The 17,265-nt window shown below is 45.9% G+C and overlaps 1 protein-coding gene across 5 annotated transcripts in view; it reads left to right on the forward strand.

Moving 5' to 3' along the window:
- Positions 1 to 1,003: 1,003 nt before the first annotated feature.
- Positions 1,004 to 17,265, forward strand: part of LOC121168206 (calpain-3) — a 39,597-nt gene continuing 23,335 nt past the window's right edge. For 3 of the 5 annotated variants that reach the window (XM_040998101.1, XM_040998100.1, XM_040998103.1), the window contains exon 1: positions 1,004 to 1,312. In XM_040998101.1, coding sequence (XP_040854035.1) covers positions 1,004 to 1,312 — 309 coding nt within the window. Of the gene's footprint in view, positions 1,313 to 11,206; positions 11,456 to 17,265 lie in introns of those variants that run through there. The other 2 variants (XM_040998102.1, XM_040998104.1) reach the window with 1 other exon arrangement.

A 17,265-nucleotide genomic window follows, 5' to 3' on the forward strand; every position in this document is an offset into this window, starting at 1 on the left:
TTGACTCTCACCAAGAACCCTGAAACCCAGGACTTCCAGTCAGCCTGCTCCAGGCTCCAGTTGCATCCGTCTCAGATGCTAACATGTCATGACAGGATAGCATAGCATCTGATCTGTACTCAGGTGTGTTTTTATTTTTTTAATAGCAGATTTGGCCTCACAGTTTACTTGAGGGCACAGGGAGAGGTGAGAGGTGGATGAGATGGAGAGTTCTTCAATTGAAGAAGACTGCTGAGTGGTAATAGCCATCCAGGACATTCTACTGAATTCTGATAGCAGAACATTCTAGAAAAGATTCCAAATTTAATATTGAATAATGTCCTGATAGCTTAGAGTTTTGAAAGTAAAAACCAGGTTAGCTATGACACACAGAATATTCCACTAGAATTCAGGAACTCGCAGCTAGTCTGCTTCCCACACTGTTTTCCAAAATCTGCTGACCATTATCCTGATTGTCCATATAATGGCCTACTCAATATATAAAAGAGCACTGACAGTTCTTTGCTAATTTCCAGTGTTTGCCTTACCCAAGACCTCCCCCTTTAACCTCCCAAAGACACTACACAGAAATGTCCCTGACTAGATCCTTCTGTCTCTCCCACTCAAGTCTAGTTGAATACTAGCCTCTCTTTAGTCCCCATAGGCACGATCTTCCTTTGCATCTATTTTTAGTACTCCTGGGTCAAGCTTTCTCAGGCCACTGAAATACAACCCTCACTCTCTCCCTGTCTCCCTCTGACAGGCAAGCTACTACCATGATAGGAGCCACCCAAGCAAAATTTGTTTGCGAAACCCTTTAGTCCTCCTCCTTGCTCAAGAAAACTGTGGGCTATAGGATCAAGTTCTACATCCAAGATGGATGAAAGCCGGACGACCTCCTGAGGGACTGGCAACTTGGAATCCCTCCAGCTACCCCCACTTCAACAGTCGCTTCATTTCCTTGAAGGTAGTCCTATCTCATTTTGTTTTTCAAAGAAGCCTCTTCATTCCCAGCTCGCCTGCCATGCCAACTGCCATTAGTGCGTCTGTTGCCCCCCAAACGGGGGCTGAGCCCAGGTCCCCAGGGCCAGTTTCCCATCCAGCCCAGGGCAAGACCACCGAGGCTGGGGGTGGAAACCCAAGTGGCATCTACTCAGCCATCCTCAGCCGCAATTTCCCCATCATTGGAGTCAAAGAGAAGACATTCGAACAACTGCACAAGAAATGCCTGGAGAAGAAGGTCTTGTATCTGGACCCTGAATTCCCGCCGGACGAGACATCCCTCTTTTATAGCCAGAAGTTCCCCATCCAGTTTGTCTGGAAGCGACCTCCGGTGAGTAGTAGCTTTCTAGTGTCTCTCTGGGTTTATTTTTTCCCCCTTAGAGACATCCTCCCACTCAGCACCTGCCCTGGGCTCTGCCACTGTGCACACGGCCCTGAGGGAGGCCCCTGGCAGCAGCCCTGTTGGGCCTTGGCCTCAAGCAAGAAGTGGGAGGAGAGGGGCAAGTCCTCAAAGTTCTGCTACATCTGGACCAAATCAGCAGTATTGCCCACTCTCTTCCTCTCTTTCTGAAAAAGCAAACTACTCTTGCTTTTCATAAAAGGGCTTGGAACTGGTGAATTCATGCTGTAACATGAAGAAATACTACTTTCCTAGGACCAACTATTAACAGGCTAACCCCTGTTACTCTGGTTAAGCACCCAACCCCTTTGGTGAGGTTCCTTCAGCAGATGGGGCTAAAGAGGTGAGACTGTGCTTGAGTATGCCAGAGGCCTTATCTTTCTTAAATGTGCCAGAGTCCCAAGACTGGGAGGCTGTGAGTAAATACCCCTTCCTCAGGCCTAAGACGTGAGCCTTGTGCAAACACCTCACCTCTGATGGAGGACAGTGAGATACTGTAGAGCACAATGTCACCCGAGAGCACCTGACTCAGCCTGGACGCCAACCCCTTCCCCAGCAGGAAAGCCTCCAACCTCAGGACTCCCAGAGGGGCTGTCACATGCATTTAGGGCTCTAGCAGAGCAGCATGTGCATGCCCCCAGGACGACTCACAGGGATCATTTCAGTCAAGAAGTCATAACCATGAAAACTCTGTGTGTGTGTGTGTGTGTGTGTGTGTGTGTGTGTGCATTTGTGCATGTAAGGGGAGGCAGGCAGGAAGAAAGGAAGTGGGGAGGAAGAGAAAGACTAGGGAGACCCTGGCAAGTAACTGGGGAGAGGAAAATGAAAACCCCTGCTCTCTTGGAGCTTGGACTGCTGAGGGGAAGACAGGCACTGAATGAGAAAAGCAGTCAGGGTGGTGTGACCATGGTCCAAGCTAGGGGCTGTAGCAGACAGGAGAACCAAAAGTCCTCCACAGGGAATGCTGGAAGTTGAGACCCAGTGCCACTCACCGTTTTCTGTATTGAGCCGCCTGTGGTCCCGAACAGCCCTGCAGACTCCACTAGCACCCTTGTCCTCCTGGGCCAGCCCCTTGACCCCACTAGAACATCGCCAGGGTGCTGCCTATGAAAGAAAATCACTGTGGTTTGCTTGCAATTTATGTTGCCGAGTCACTAAGGACCCCCATGTCAACAGCTCATTCCTGCAGAGGGAATTCAACCCTTAAATGACCTGCTCGGCAGAGACACCAGTGAAAGGCACTTGGGTTCTTGAGGGCGTGCCTCTCGTGGGGTTGCTTATAAACTCTGAGCTGGGCCTTCGAATCTCCCTCTCTTCTGCTCTCCTTTCCTGGCTTGTTTCGGCTCTATCCTCTGTACATAGGCCGCCATTGCTGCCTTCTGGACTGGCCAGGAGACCAAACCAAAGGGACTTAATCATGGACTGTGAAATGCCAACAAAACTGTGAGTCAAAAAAGCCCTCCTTCCTTCATAGGCAGCTGGCCTTAGGTACTGAATTCTAATAACAAAATACTGGTGAATACATGACCATTGCAAAAAGATGCACCGTCCAGCCATTGTCCCCCACCTGCTGGTGGCAGGGGGAACCAAAAGTCTCCTGACAGGAGAACATGCAAGGGAGCATCCTGGGAAAGATGCCCCTGCATATCTTCATTTACTCCTGCTGCCTTCATAGTCAGCCTGAACACTAGCTGAGACACAGGCCCTGGCCAGCCCCAGCTTCTCGCTGCTTCCTGGGGCCCTAATGCAACAACAGAGTGGTTAAGTCAGTGACCCCATTCCCTGGCGTCTCCTCCTAGCTCAAGGCCTTTGCTTGGGCAGTACCATCCTTCTTGTTTGAATTCAACTCTTCCTCACCGTCTCTCAGACTGCTCATGGGCTGCTTCCTTGGGAGTCCCCACCTCTTGTTGAAAGCAGAGGCCTTTTCTGTTTCATCTTGAGATTCCCACTAACCCAGCAGGGGCCAGGCCCATGTGGGAAACCAGCTGAAGCTCATTAGATTAGAACCCACATCTGAGGGCCTTGACCACTAATATGTGGAACAGCTCAGATTTCTACGCTGTAGATGGCAGTGGATGGCTTTTTCTAACTGCAATGGCAGTGGGCAGGTGGTCAGGGACCAAAACTCAGCAAGTTGTGTTTAGAGAAATGACTGGTGGTCTTGAGTCTTAAAAATCAGACTTGCAGGTCTGGCGTGGTAGCCTAGTAGCTAAAGTCCTTGCCTTGCACACTCCAGGATCCCATATGGGCACCGTTTCGTGTCCCGTCCTGGTGACTCTTCTTCCCATTCAACTCTCTGCTTATGGCCTGGGAAGGCAATTGAGGACAGCCCAAGGCATTGGGACCCTCCACCCACATGGGAGACCCAGAGGAGGCTCCTGGCTTTAGATCAGCATAGCTCTGTTGGTTGCAACCATTTGGATAGTAAATCAGTGGATAGAAGATCTTCTCTGTCTCTCCTCTTCTCTGTATGACTGCCTTTCCAATAAAAATAAAGTTTAAAAATCTAAAAAACAAAACAAAACAAAAAACAACCCAATTGCTTAAGAAAAAAATCAGACTTGCAGGCCAAGTGTGATAGCCCAATGGTTGAATCCTTGTTTTGCATGCACCAGGATCCCATATGGGTGCAGGTTTGTGTCCCAGCTGCTCCACTGCTTGCAGCTCCATACTTGTGATCTGGGAAAGCAGTAGAGGATAGCCCAAAGCCTTGGGATTCTGCTTTTGTGTGGGATACCTGAAGAAGGTTTCTCCTAGCTTCGGATCAGCTCAGCTCCAGCCATTGCAGCCACTTGGGGAGTGAACCAGCAGATAGATCTTTGTCTCTGTCTCTCCTTCTCTGTAAATCTGACTTCCCAATAAAAATATGTGAATCTTTTAAAAATCAGACTTGCGACATGCGCTAGACACTAGATTGATCAGTGTCCATTTGTGCTTGCTTCAGCAGCACATATACTAAAAATTGGAATGATCAGTGTCCATTTGTGAAGCAACGGGTACCAACCCCAAAGGTCTCAAACCAGCAATAGACTTCGTGAATTTTCTGCTATCTGGTTAACTTGGAGGAACAGATGACAAAAACCACCCTAGGCTATCTCAAGGCCCGCATGTCTTCCCAGGATTATGACCAGGGCAACACCCTTGGAACAGAGTGGTGGGGTAGTTCATCCACTGTTAACTAGAGGGGAGTTAGAGGTGGTCAGAGTTGGACCACATCTTGAAGATGTGAGGAAGGTGTGGGAAGGACCCTTGCCTCACTTGCAGCCGCACAGTGAGGGCTCAAATGTTGAAAAACTTGAACCAGAACTTTCTGAGAGGTCAAGCATTTCTTTGGAACCCGAGTGTTCCATCCACACCCACAGGTATGGAGGGGCTTTGCTGGGCTCCCGCTGTCTGAGAAGGAAATGGGTTCTCCCAAGGAGAAGCCACAGGCAGGAAAGCAAAGCCAGCCTACTTTGAGTCACTAAGGCACAGTGTTGCTGAAAGCCAGCCTGAATGTTTCTCTGTCAAATGATGATGGTATACAAATAGGTACATGGTCAATTATGCTAGTTAAAATACTAACAGGCTGTACCTGCAGCCTCTTGTTTTAGAGGCCCAGCCAGCCTGGCCTCCCTCCGTGCTTCCTAGATCTGCTTTTCTGCCTGCTGGAAGAGCACCATGCACTGTGTTTCTGGGCCAAGCAACCTGAGCCCTGTGCATCTTGGCGGTGCTGCCTAATTACCTTTGACTCTTGACACCTGGTGAATCCAGTATCTGGATCTTTAACATGGCAGAAATGTCTGCTTCACTTTTCAAAAGGAAAGTTAGGAGGCTTTCTTATAGTTGCAGAAATAGCACCACCTCTCTGGGAGAAAGAGAATATGTTGTCTAGAGGGGGGAGAACAGGAGGATTTGCTGACAACAAGGGTTAGAACTCAAGAAAGACTGGACAGCCACCCACCCACAATTGGCCCCCTCCATGGCCTGACCCTTAAACAGCCTTGCTGAGGAACTTGTAAATGGCTTGAGTCAAGAGAGTTTTTGATAAGTGGTAAAAATCCCATCATTTTAGGAAGAAAAATGGGGGCGGGGAAGATTGGGTTGTGTGAAAGGCTGAGCTAAGGAGCTGGGGAGAATCTCTTTTCTATGCTGGTTTACTCCCTAATTGGCCACATCAATTTAACTTTACATGAGACAGGCATCAGGGGCTCCACCCAGGTCTCTCACCTGGGTGGCAGGGGCCTAAGCACTCACTGTGTTCCAGGCACATTTAACAGGGAGCTGGAATATTAACTGGGACTCCTGTAGGATGTTGATATCACCAGTAGAGGCCTAACATGCTGCACCACAGTACTGGCCCCAAATCTCCTGTCTTGATTTTCATAATGGGGACTGAACCATCCAGCTCAAAGCCTGAGTGCAGGAAAAGAGAGAAGCACAAGAAGAGAAACTGCCAGGAGCTCTGGGGAGGTTGAGGAGCTTCTGCCCTCCCTCCCCAGGCTATGAAGCAAGGCTTCAGGACCTGTTTACCTGTATTTTCACAGAACTTAAGGCCTGGCTAACACCTGTTGAGGAGGAGCAGATACTTGCTTTACCCTTTTCAGGTTTAATCATTGTCAAGACTTGGGGCTGTGTGTTTTATGCCTGGGATGGCGGGAATTTAGTATGAAAACTCACATGAGGGTCCAGTGCAGTAGCCTAGTGGCCAAAGTCCTCACCTTGAAAGCACTGGGATCCCATGTGGGTGTCAGTTTGTGTCCCAGCAGCCCCATCTCCTGTCAAGCTTCCTGCTTGTAGCCTAGGAAAGTGGTTGAGAACATCCCAAAGCTTTAGGACCTTGCTGCTGCATGGGAAACCCAGAAGAGCCTCCTGGCTTCAGATCAGCTCAGCTCTGGCCATTGCGGCCACTTGGGGAGTGAATCATCGGACAGAGGATCCTCCTCTCTGTCTCTCTGTCTCTGCCTTTCCAATAAAAATAAATAAATCTTAAAAAAAAAAACTCACATGGATCATGGGGTGGAAAATGTTCAGGAATTATGATTTTCAGGCATCCCAGGTAAATGACTTTTTTCCCCTGTGTGAAGGCTTTGGGAACAAAAGATTCTCCCATCTGCAGCAACAACACCCCGCCCCTCCGCTCTGAAAGACCATGCTCAGCCAGAACTCTTGCAGCTGCAATTGTGGCGTATCATGACTGGCTCCAACCCAGGGGACGGTGGAAAATCAGCTGCCTTCCTCTGCTGAGTAGTCCTCCTCCTTCATGCATCATAGTGCTTCCAGTCAAATCAGTCACAGAAAACATTTCTATCTTATAGATTTCATTTTGCTGGCAGGCTGGAGGAGATGGGATGTTGCTGTTAAGATCCGTGCACCCTCAATCCTTGTTTTCTGTATATTTCATATTTGCAAGTTCTCCTGCTCGCTAGCATTGCAATCCCAAAACCTGTTTTTGGCGAGGTAGTCACTCCCAGAGCTGCGCAAATCCAAGTTCCCTTACACACACACACACACACACACACACACACACACTGCCTGCTAGGGTAGGACCAGGTGACACTCTGTGTCCTTGTGTTTCTAGCATTCATGGTGTACATCAGAGACCTTTTCATGGTCCGTGTGGTACCATATTTTCCTCACACTTATGCTTTCTGACAGTGATTTTGCTATTTCAGATAACCTTCCCCCAACCCAGCATAGTCCTAAAGTTAAGTCCTAGTGTTCTGGAAGGCTGTGGTGTGGATTAAGGAGAGCTTTATTGAGGCATAAGCGATAGTGTTGTTGACTGTGAGTTCAATGCTAATGAATCCATGACAAATATGAAATTACCCTAGTCACATGCAAAAAAAAAAAATGGTTAGGTGTTAACTAGCCAGTGGAAATGTTATGACCAGAGACCCCACTATAACCTAATCTTCTATTTCCTCTAGGAGTTAAGAACTTGCTGATTAGTGCTCGTAGCAGTTTACAGAACACAGTTACCACAAGTAATTATGACAGTTTTCCCATGTTCTGTGTGTTTTAAAATACTCATCTTTGAGAGCGTCATCAGTTTCTGGGCCCAGCAAAATGTCTGTTCTCAGCTCATACATTTCTTGGCCCAGGCCAGGAATGAATTATTTCTGTAAGGAACCAGGCTCCTCTTGGTCTGAAATGGAATCTGAGAAAGGAGCTGAAATCTCAAGTACAGTAGACCACCGGCTTCTCAGGATCAGTGCTTGGTCATCATCAGATCAACTTTCTGCTGACCTGTGGTGACGCCAGAAGGTCTCTTGTTCTCCTATGTGTCCTGTTTGCCTCTAAAATTAACTTCACCTCCTGTGAATAATCCCAGCCATTGGGTCATGTGACCCATGTTACTCAATTTTGAAAAGAGTAAATCCAAGGCCAGCGCTGTGGTGTAACAGATTAGCCACTGCCTGCAATACAGGTGTTCCACATGGACATTGATTCAATTCCCTGCTGTTCCCATTCTGTTCCAGCTTTCTGCTGCAGAGGATAACCCAACTCCTTAGGCCCCTGAATCCAGGTGGGAGATCTGGAAGAAGCTTCTGATGGAGGGGGAGTCCGTATACCTACAAAGTTGTATCATGGGACATAAAATAGTAATAAAATAATAAGTCAGGGGTCACATTTTTCCATATACATTTGCAGAGGCAGATGATTACAAAAGTTTTTATAAGATTTATTTATTATTTGAAAGACAAAAGGACCTTTTGGTTCACTCCCCAAATGACTACAATGGCCACAGCTGGGCCAGACAGAAATTAAGACACTGGAACTCTACCCAGGTCTCCTCTATGGATATTGTGTTCCAAGTAGTTGGGCCATTTTTAGCTGCTTTTCCAAGTGCATTAGCGGGGAGCAGCCAGGATGCAACCATAACTCCTGAGGAATAGTAGAGTCACAGGCAGAGGCTTAACTTGCTATGCTCTAACTCTGGCCCTGTAACTGCACTTTACTGAAAAGTCCTTTACCCTTTGCCCTACAATACTCCTTTTAATTTGTTTTTTTTAAGATTCTCTTTATTTAAAAGAGTTGGAGAGAGAGAGAGATCCTTCATCCTCTGGTTCATTCCTCCAATAACTGCAATGGACAGTGCTGAGCCAGGCCATATACATACATATATATATATATATATATATATATATGGTGGGGAATAAATGTGACATATGTGAAAAAATAATATGAGAACAGAAACATTTCTATAGAACGGATATTTAGGAGCCAGTGTTGTGGCATGACAGGTCAGGTTACCACTTGAAACCTTGCAGTGCCAGTATCCTATATGGGTGCCAGTTGCTTGCTCCACTTTCGATGTGGCTCCCTGTTGATGAGCCTGGGAAAGCAGCACAGGATGGCCCAAGTGCTTGGATCTCTGCATCCAAGAGTGACACTGCTGACGCCTGGCTTGAGCCTGACTTGACCATGGCCATTTCAGCCATTTGGGAGTGAACCAATAGATGGAGGTCCTTTATCTCTCAACCTCTCTTTATAATTCTGTACGTAAACGTCCAAAAAAATTTAATTGCAGCCTGCCACATAACTAAGAAATGGATACTATTTACCTAATCACTGCTAAAATCAACACTGAATTTTGGCTGTACCAAAATTTGTAAAAAAAAAAAAAAAAAAAAAAAGAACTCACAGGGGAAGAAAACGGGCAAAATCTAGCCTACGAAGCCTAACAAATTCACTGTAAAGGGCAGTGTCTGACAAAAGCAAAATGTGATAGCATGCACATATTACTGGGAAATCGGACAGTAAATTCCAGATGAAAGAAATCAAAGAATTCAGAGTGGCTGCCTTTGGAGAGAGATATTTAGAGGTATAAAAGGAACTCCAAGAGAGTGCTACTTCTTTTTATGGCTTTTTTAAAAAAATAAGATTTATTTATTTTTATTGGAAAGAAAAATATACAAAGGAGGAGAGACAGAGAAGATGTTCCATCTGATGGTTTACTCCACAATTACTGGAGCTGAGGCAATCTGGAGCCAGGAGCTCTTCCGGGTCTCCCAGATGGGTGCAGGGTCTCAAGGCTTTGGGCCATCCTCGACTGTTTTCCCAGGCCACAAGCAGGGGAGCTGGATGGGAAGCGGGGCTGTCGGGATTAGAACCAGCAGCCTTATGGGATCCTGGTGCATGCAAGGTGAGGACTTTAACCACCATGCTATCGCACCAGGCCCTGTATGACTTTTGTATTGTTTGATTTTTTTAAAACATTGCTTGTGTGTCAACTGAAAATCATTTCTTTTTTTTTTTAAGGATTTATTTTATTGTTATTGTTATTGGAAACAGAGAGACAGAGAGGAAGATCTTCCTTCCAATGATTCACTCCCCAAGTGAGTGCAACAGCCAATGCTATGCCGATCCAAAGCCAGGAGTCTCTTCCGGGTCTCCCACGCAGGTGCAGGGTCCCAAAGTTTTGGGCCATCCTCGACTGCTTTCCCGGGCCACAGGCAGGGAGCTGGATGGGAAGCAGGGCTGCTGGGATTAGAACTGGCGCCCATATGGGATCCCAGGCGTGCAAGGCGAGGACCTTAACCACTACGCCACCACTGCGCTGGGCCCCTGAAAATAATTTCTTCAAAGAACTGACCTCAAGAGTAATTTTGAGCTGTGACTGTAACCTAGAACGGTAAAGTCAAGGTTTCAAGCTTTTGTGGAGGTGAGGATATCATTTAAAATGCTGAGTGCACATTAAGAAAGAGAGAGAGGGAAGGAGGGAAGGAAAGAAGGAAGGAAGGAAGGAAGGAAGGAAGGAGGGAAGGAAGGAAGGAAGGAAGGAAGGAAGGAAGGAAGGAAGGAAGGAAGGAAGGAAGGAAAAATGCTGAGTCTTGTACCCTTACCCACACAGCAGCTGAGTCACCCAGCCTGGATGGAACCTGGGTAAACTGGCTTCCTGAGTGACTCTGATGCAGGTAGTTCAAAGCCCATGGTGAGAGGATGGGGTAAGGGGACAAAGGATCCAGCAGGATCCACAGAGTGGACAAGGAGGCTTGGCAGGCAAGCTGTCAGCGTCAGCCCTACACTTGTACTCACCGCCACTCCCCACTCCCTGGAAAAGCTGAACTTTCATGGGAGGATAATTCCCATACACATCCATGCATCTTCGCTATCTGGCACACTCTCTGCTCTCAGTGATACTGACTGGGCCACGCCAGATGTCTGGGCACTGCTGCCGCACCCTACCCTCACAGGGGCTTTCATCTGAAGCCAAGTCTTCTCCCCTCTGAGAGCCCCTAAACAGCTGGTCAAGGAGTTGGGGAGGTGGGAGGCAGAGGTGTGCAGTGGGGCCCTGAGGAGAAGGAAGGGTTCATTACCCTCAGACAATGGCCTGGAGCAGATTCCTCCTATGCATTCAGCAGGCTGTATAGGATTAGTGTATACAGCATGTTTAGAAGGCCCCATGCTATATCCCACTGACTGCCTGTGTCAAAGCATGAATGCCTTTTGCTGAGACAGGGTAAGCCTCTCTCTGACACTGTTTTCCCTTTCTGAAGAAAGAGTCCCAGCAAGGCAGCCATAGAAACTATAAAGATCTCCAGCCCACTGCAGTCTGGCCCGAGGCTGCCCTGACTCTCTCCCGCCCCTGGCTGGCTGGCTTGCTGGCTCTGACTTGCACGGTGTTGCCCCTAGTCCGTGGGCTCAGGGGCCTCCGGCCAAAGCTGCTGACTCTGACCACGGCTTTCTCTGGGCTGTGTTCATTTGCATCGCACCGTGCAGCAGAGGGTGGAGGAGCTATATAGGCTCCAGGCTATTCACAGGAGGATTAGGGCCTGAACTGAGGGCGCTGTAGGGAAGAGGCCCCAGCCAAGGCCCAGCTCCACGTCCTGGGCACTCGCCATGCCCTACCTGCTGCCGGAATTCTTCTGTGACCGTGTGATCCGAGAGAGGGACAGGAGGAATGGGGAGGGCACCGCCACACAGCCCCTCAAGTATGAGGGGCAGGATTTCCTCGTTCTCAGGCAACGCTGTCTGGCTCAGAAGTGCCTCTTCGAAGACCACGTGTTCCCAGCAGGTGTTCAGTCCCTGGGCTCCCACGAACTGAGCCAGAAAGCCAAGATGAAGGCCATCATGTGGAAAAGGCCAAAGGTATGGCTGGTGAGCACAGGGCTTCAGGACATGGCTCTTGGGGAACAGGAAGTCGCCCAGTTTGAAGCTGCAGACCCACCACTGAGCAAACGGCTTCACTCCACTTTCTCCTTATCCCCTGGAAATACCTTAGTGTTTCCCCGTGAAGCTGGAGGCCTTGTTAGGGATTATTATAATACTGCCCAGGCCTCCCAAGTTGTAAGTGCCTTGAGGAGAGCACCTGCAGCAATTGAAATTAATAGTGAGGTAGATTGATGATCACCTCCCTTCTGGAGAGCAGGTATTTTGGGGATGGGAGAACTGACTTGTTCAGAATTCTGAGGTTCAAGGAGAAGTTCATAAAAGGCAGTAGGCAGGCAAGGAGTGGGAGGCCACAGGGTGACCACCTTGACCTTTCACCTCATGGGCTCCATAGTGTAGCATCACTCTGTTTCAGCATAAAGGTCACCCTGACCAGAGCAGTGGCTTGCTTCAGGCCACCTCATAGAGCCCCTGGAAGCCCGTTCCTGGCAATGTGAACAGGGCAAAGTGCTGGCAGGCCCAGGCCCTCTTTCCTGTCCAGAATTGCTTTGACTGTGTAAAGCCAGGCTGCACTTCCGGAGGCCGGGACCTCACTAGAGCAGAGAAGTCTGAGGTAATTCAGGAGGCCTGCAAGGTGATCCCCTGCCAGACATGGGAAAGCTTTCCAATGGTGCAGGCCTGGTTGTTTAGGTTTTTGTTTTGTTTTTTAAATTTTTACCTGTAGGACAATTTTAGATTTAGGGAAAAATTGTGAAAATGGCAGGGTTCGTATACTTGGGAGTCCTGCCTTATCTGGATTTTACTTCCTGTGGTTTCAGTCAACCAGGGTCTAAAATATTACATGAAAAATTCTGGAAGTAAATAATACCATAAGTTTTAACTTCATAATGGTAGATTGTTGTATTTGTTCTATTATTCATCTCTTAGTGCACTTAATAAATTAAACTTTATGCATATGTATAGGGGAAACCTTAGTTTTATAGATTTTTTTATAGCTTATAAAAGTTTATAGGTTCTACAGTTTCAGGCATCCATAGGGGTGTTGGACCATATCAAACGTGCATGAAGGAGGACCACTGTATATGCATTTGGCTTTTCCTGTTGTTAAATGTATTAGAACAACTATGATGCATTTGTTACTTAATCCGTATTGATGGGTTATTGACTGAGGTTTGTATCCTATCCAGATTTCTTTCCTCTTTGTCTGATGTCCTTTTCCTGCACCAAGATCCCAACAGAGACACAGCATCACACTCAGTCATCACATCTCCTTAGCCTGCCTCTGTCTGTGACAGTCTCTCAGACTCCTCCTGGTTTCGATGATCTTTATGGTCTGAAAGGGTACTGGTCAGGTACTTTGTAGAAAGTCCTTCAGTTGGTATTTGCCTGGTATTTGTTTTCCTAATGAAACTGGGCTTAGGAGTTTGGAGGGAGGATAATCACAGAGTTAAGGTGCCATTTTCATCATGTTATAAGTAGATTGTGCACTTAGAAGCAACAGCTTTATGTTGCTGATGCTGACCTTGCTATCCGGCTGGAGTAGTGTTTGTCAGATTGCTCTACTGTAAACTTACCTTTTCCATGTAACAGTCTTTGAAAGAAAGCCACTAAGGGGGTGGGGCACTCTCTGCCATCCCCACTAAAGGCAGAGAGTCTGCATCAGTTATTGGGAATGATTCACCTGAGAACGTTGTTCTTTCCATTTGATTGTTTTACTCCCATCAGTAATTTATATCAATGTGGACTCATGAATGCACCAACATTATTTGGTGTGTGGATATACTGTAATTCTGCTTGCTTTTCTAGTTCAGGTTATTCCAGTTTTAGTCAGTTGGCTTCTGTGGCATTTTAGCATACTCCTATTGTGAGATTTCTCTTCACATGGCAAGATGCTCTTATCTCTTGTGGTCTATTTCCAGCACAAAGCTAAAATCAGTCATTTCTCCAAAGAGTGCAAGTTTGTCTTACTGGAAAAAGGTATGAGAAACCAAGATACAATTGTTTCAGGAGGTTCATTCCTCTAGGAATATCATTGTTTCTATACTTACCAGCAGGTAGAGAAAGGAGCTATATGTGTACATTCTGATCTGTATCTACACGTTTCTGTAAATATTTGCATCTAAAACCATTTGTATTCTAATACGCCAAACATAAGTTCACACTGATGTCTAGATACTTCTTTTTGTATGTGCTCATGTAAAATTGTAAAAATATTTAAATGACATTTGTCCATTGCTGATGTATAGGAAGGCAACTGACCTTTATATATTTTGGATTGTCTAACTGTACTGGCCTTGCTTCTTGGTTCTAGTAGGGTTTTCCTTTTGCCTGTTGGTCATTTATTGAGGATTTTTACACAGATAATCATGCCATCTGTGAAGTTTCTCTGTTCTGAATTTTTGTCTTTCGTTTTCGCTTCTTAACTGTGTCAGCTAAGTCTTCAGTATGATGTTGAAGGGGAGCGGTAGAAGGGGTCATCTTGCTTGTTTCTTAGAATGTGCATACTTTCTCACCAGTAAGTATGAAGTTTGTATCTCCCTTCTCAAGTTGAAGCGCTGTAAGGATAGTTAGTGGAGAGTTTTCATCATATATGGTTGTTGAATTCCATCAATAACTTCTTTGCAGCAATTGATATGATCAGATTCTTTTTCTCCTTATCCTGTTGGCATGGTAGATCACATTTTGAAGGTTGAGCCAATCTTGCAAGCAATAAATTTCCCATGGCCACGCTCTGTATTCCTGTTTATATATCACTGCTTTTGTAGTGCTGATACTTTGTTGATCTTTCTCTTCTGTGGTCAAAGCAGTAATCTGTAGTTTTCCTTTATTATAACATGTTTCTGACTTAAGTACCCCTTAGGGAAAATTAAGAAATGATCCTTATGCTTCTGTTTCATGGAAGAAATTATGGGAAATTTGTACCAGTTCTTCTTTGAATATTTGTTAGAATACATCAGTGAGAGCCTGGGGCAATGGCTCAGTGGCTAAATCCTCACTTTGCAAATGCCAGGATCCCATATGGGCGCAAGTTTGTGTTCCAGCTGCTCCACTTCCTATTCAACTCTGCTTGTAACCTGGGAAAGCGACCAAGGACAACCCAAACTCTTGGGACCCTGTACCCGCATGGCAGACTGGATAAAGCTCCTGGCTCCTAGATTTGAATCAGCTCAGTTCTGGCTGAACCAGTCACTTGGGGAATAAGCCAGCAGATGGAAAATCTTTCCTTCTGTCTCTCCTCTCTGTAAATCTGCCTTTCCAATAAAAAAAAAAATTAATCTTTAAACCAAAACAAACAAACAAAACCCTAGTTTTTCCCATTTGGCTTTACAGCTGACCGAAATACTCAGCTACAGTTTCATCTGCTTGGTTTGTGTATCTCAGGTCTTTACTGACTACAGAGATGTTCTCTATTTTTTCTCTTAGAGATTTTTTTTTTTTAAATCTGAAATGTATAGAAGCAGAGAGAGATCTTTCATCCATTGGTTTACTCCCCAAATACCCACAACAGCTGGGACTAGCAGTTAGGTCAGCCATATCTCATGGCAGAACATCTGGCCTTGATTCCCACTTCCTGCTGATACAGACTTTCTGGGCCAAAGCTAGGAGCCAGGAGTTTGAATTGCGCTTCCTGTGAAGAATGCAAGGAGCCGAAGGGCATCATTTGCTGCCTCCCACAAGCATTCAGCAGGAAGCTAGACCAGAAGCAGTGCGGCTCCTGTGTATGTCAGTGCAGCTTCCTTCCAGGCACTGTGACGTGGGATTTGGATATAGACATAGTGTGGGCAAATGGTGACTTAATCCACTGCAGTACAATGTCCACACCTCTCTACTGTGAATAATTTTAGTGTTCGTATGTTCGCCTTCTTGACCATAAGAGCTTCTTCAAATTGGCTTCTGCCTTCTTTTTATTTTTTAAAAGATTGGTTTTATTTGTTTACTATTTGTTAGAGTTAGAGGCAGAGACATCTTCCAAATAGCCATGATGGCTGGGGCTGGACCAGGCCAATGTCAGAGCCAGGGATTTCATCTAAGTCTTCCACCTGGATACCAGGGCCCAAAGACTTGAACCATCCTCTGTTGCTTTCCCAGGTCATTAAATTGGAAGTGGAGCAGCTGGGACTTGAAATCATTGCGCATATGGTATGCTGGCCTTGAAGGCAGCTGCTTTACATACACTTCAATGCTGACCCCTACTGTTCCCTGAGGAAAGCCTCTTATTTGTTTACTGTATCAAACTGGCTGCTCCCCAGTGATTTCTGGTTTCTTTTTGTGGAAAATGGTATTTAATGGGGACAGTGCTATAGGAGGACAATTGATTAGTTATAATTTGCATGAGAATAATTTATTACATGTAATTGTATGAGGAAAATTGAGTGGATATCATTTGCATGAGGACAACTGATTGGGTATCATTTGAATGAGGACGTTTGATTGGATATAGAAAACAAAAATACTTTCAAACAAGGGTGTAGAAACAATTAATGGGTTCTGTAGACAGGCTTATGGGACCAATGTAAGTTCCTCATTACCATCTCCCTTATCCAGTGTGACTCTCAGTCTATAAAAGCCTGATGCCACTAATAAACTTCAGCTATTGACCATCAGTCAGGAGTCTTCATGTATTCTTTATCAGGTTCCATGCACCAAGTCCATCGCTGCAGGACAGTGAACACAATGCCAATTATTGATCATCTCTTTACCGTGAGAGTATTACTGCTAGTTCAAGGTGCTTCTTCATAGATAGAGAGGAAATCATTTTTAGGGAGACAAAAATTAACCAAGAGTTAAATAAACAATTCATCATTAACATTGCAAGGTTATTTATTTTGATTTATTATTTAATAAGTGCATGTGTCTTATACCAAAAAAAAACCTTGCTTGCTAATGACATTCACATGAATTCTGACTTGTTGTATCCTGTAGCCCATATGTTAAAGTCGTAAAACAATATTATTATTTCTCATGGCTTACAGTTCTTTATGGCTTGGGTTTTTGTCCATAAGAAGACAAATACAAAGTATTAAATTTTTTAAAAAAGATTTATTTATTTATTGGAAAGTCAGATATACAGAGAGCAGGAGAGACAAAGAGGAAGATCTTCCTTCCGATGATTCACTCCCCAAGTGAGTGCCACTGCCGATACTATGCCGATCCGAAGCCAGGATCCAGGAACCTCTTCTGAGTATCCCACATGGGTGCAGGGTCCCAAGGCTTTGGGCCGTCTTCAACTGCTTTCCCAGGCCACAAGCAGGGAGCTGGATGGGAAGTGGAGCTGCCGGGATTAGAACCGGAGTCCATATGGGATCCCGGGCATTCAAGGCGAGGACTTTAGCCACTAGGCCATGCTGCTAGGCCACGCTGCCAGGCTCCAAAGTATTAAATTTTTAGCCACGTGAAATCATCGTGTGTGTATGTGTAAATATGAGGTTATACCACTAATCAGATAAGCAGTTATGTTCTTTTACTTCAGTAAGCTTGCAACCATTGCTTTGTAAACTTTTTTTAAATAATAAAAAATTTTAAATTGGGCCTGGCAGCATGGCCTAGTGGCTAAAGTCCTCGCCTTGAATGTGCCTGGATCCTATATGGGCACCAGTTTTAATCCCAGCAGCTCCACTTCCCATCCAGCTCCCTGCTTGTGTCTGGGAAAGCAGTCAAGGACGGCCCAAAGCTTTGGGACCCTGCACCTGTGTAGGATACCCGGAAGAAGTTCCTGGATCCTGGCTTCGGATCAGCATAGCATTGGCCATTGCGCTCACTTGGGGAGTGAATCATTGAACGGAAGATCT

This window comes from Ochotona curzoniae, unplaced genomic scaffold, assembly GCF_017591425.1.
Source record: "Ochotona curzoniae isolate NIBS_2020 unplaced genomic scaffold, NIBS_Ocur_1.0 patch75, whole genome shotgun sequence".
In the NCBI taxonomy this organism is placed as follows: Eukaryota; Metazoa; Chordata; class Mammalia; order Lagomorpha; family Ochotonidae; genus Ochotona; species Ochotona curzoniae.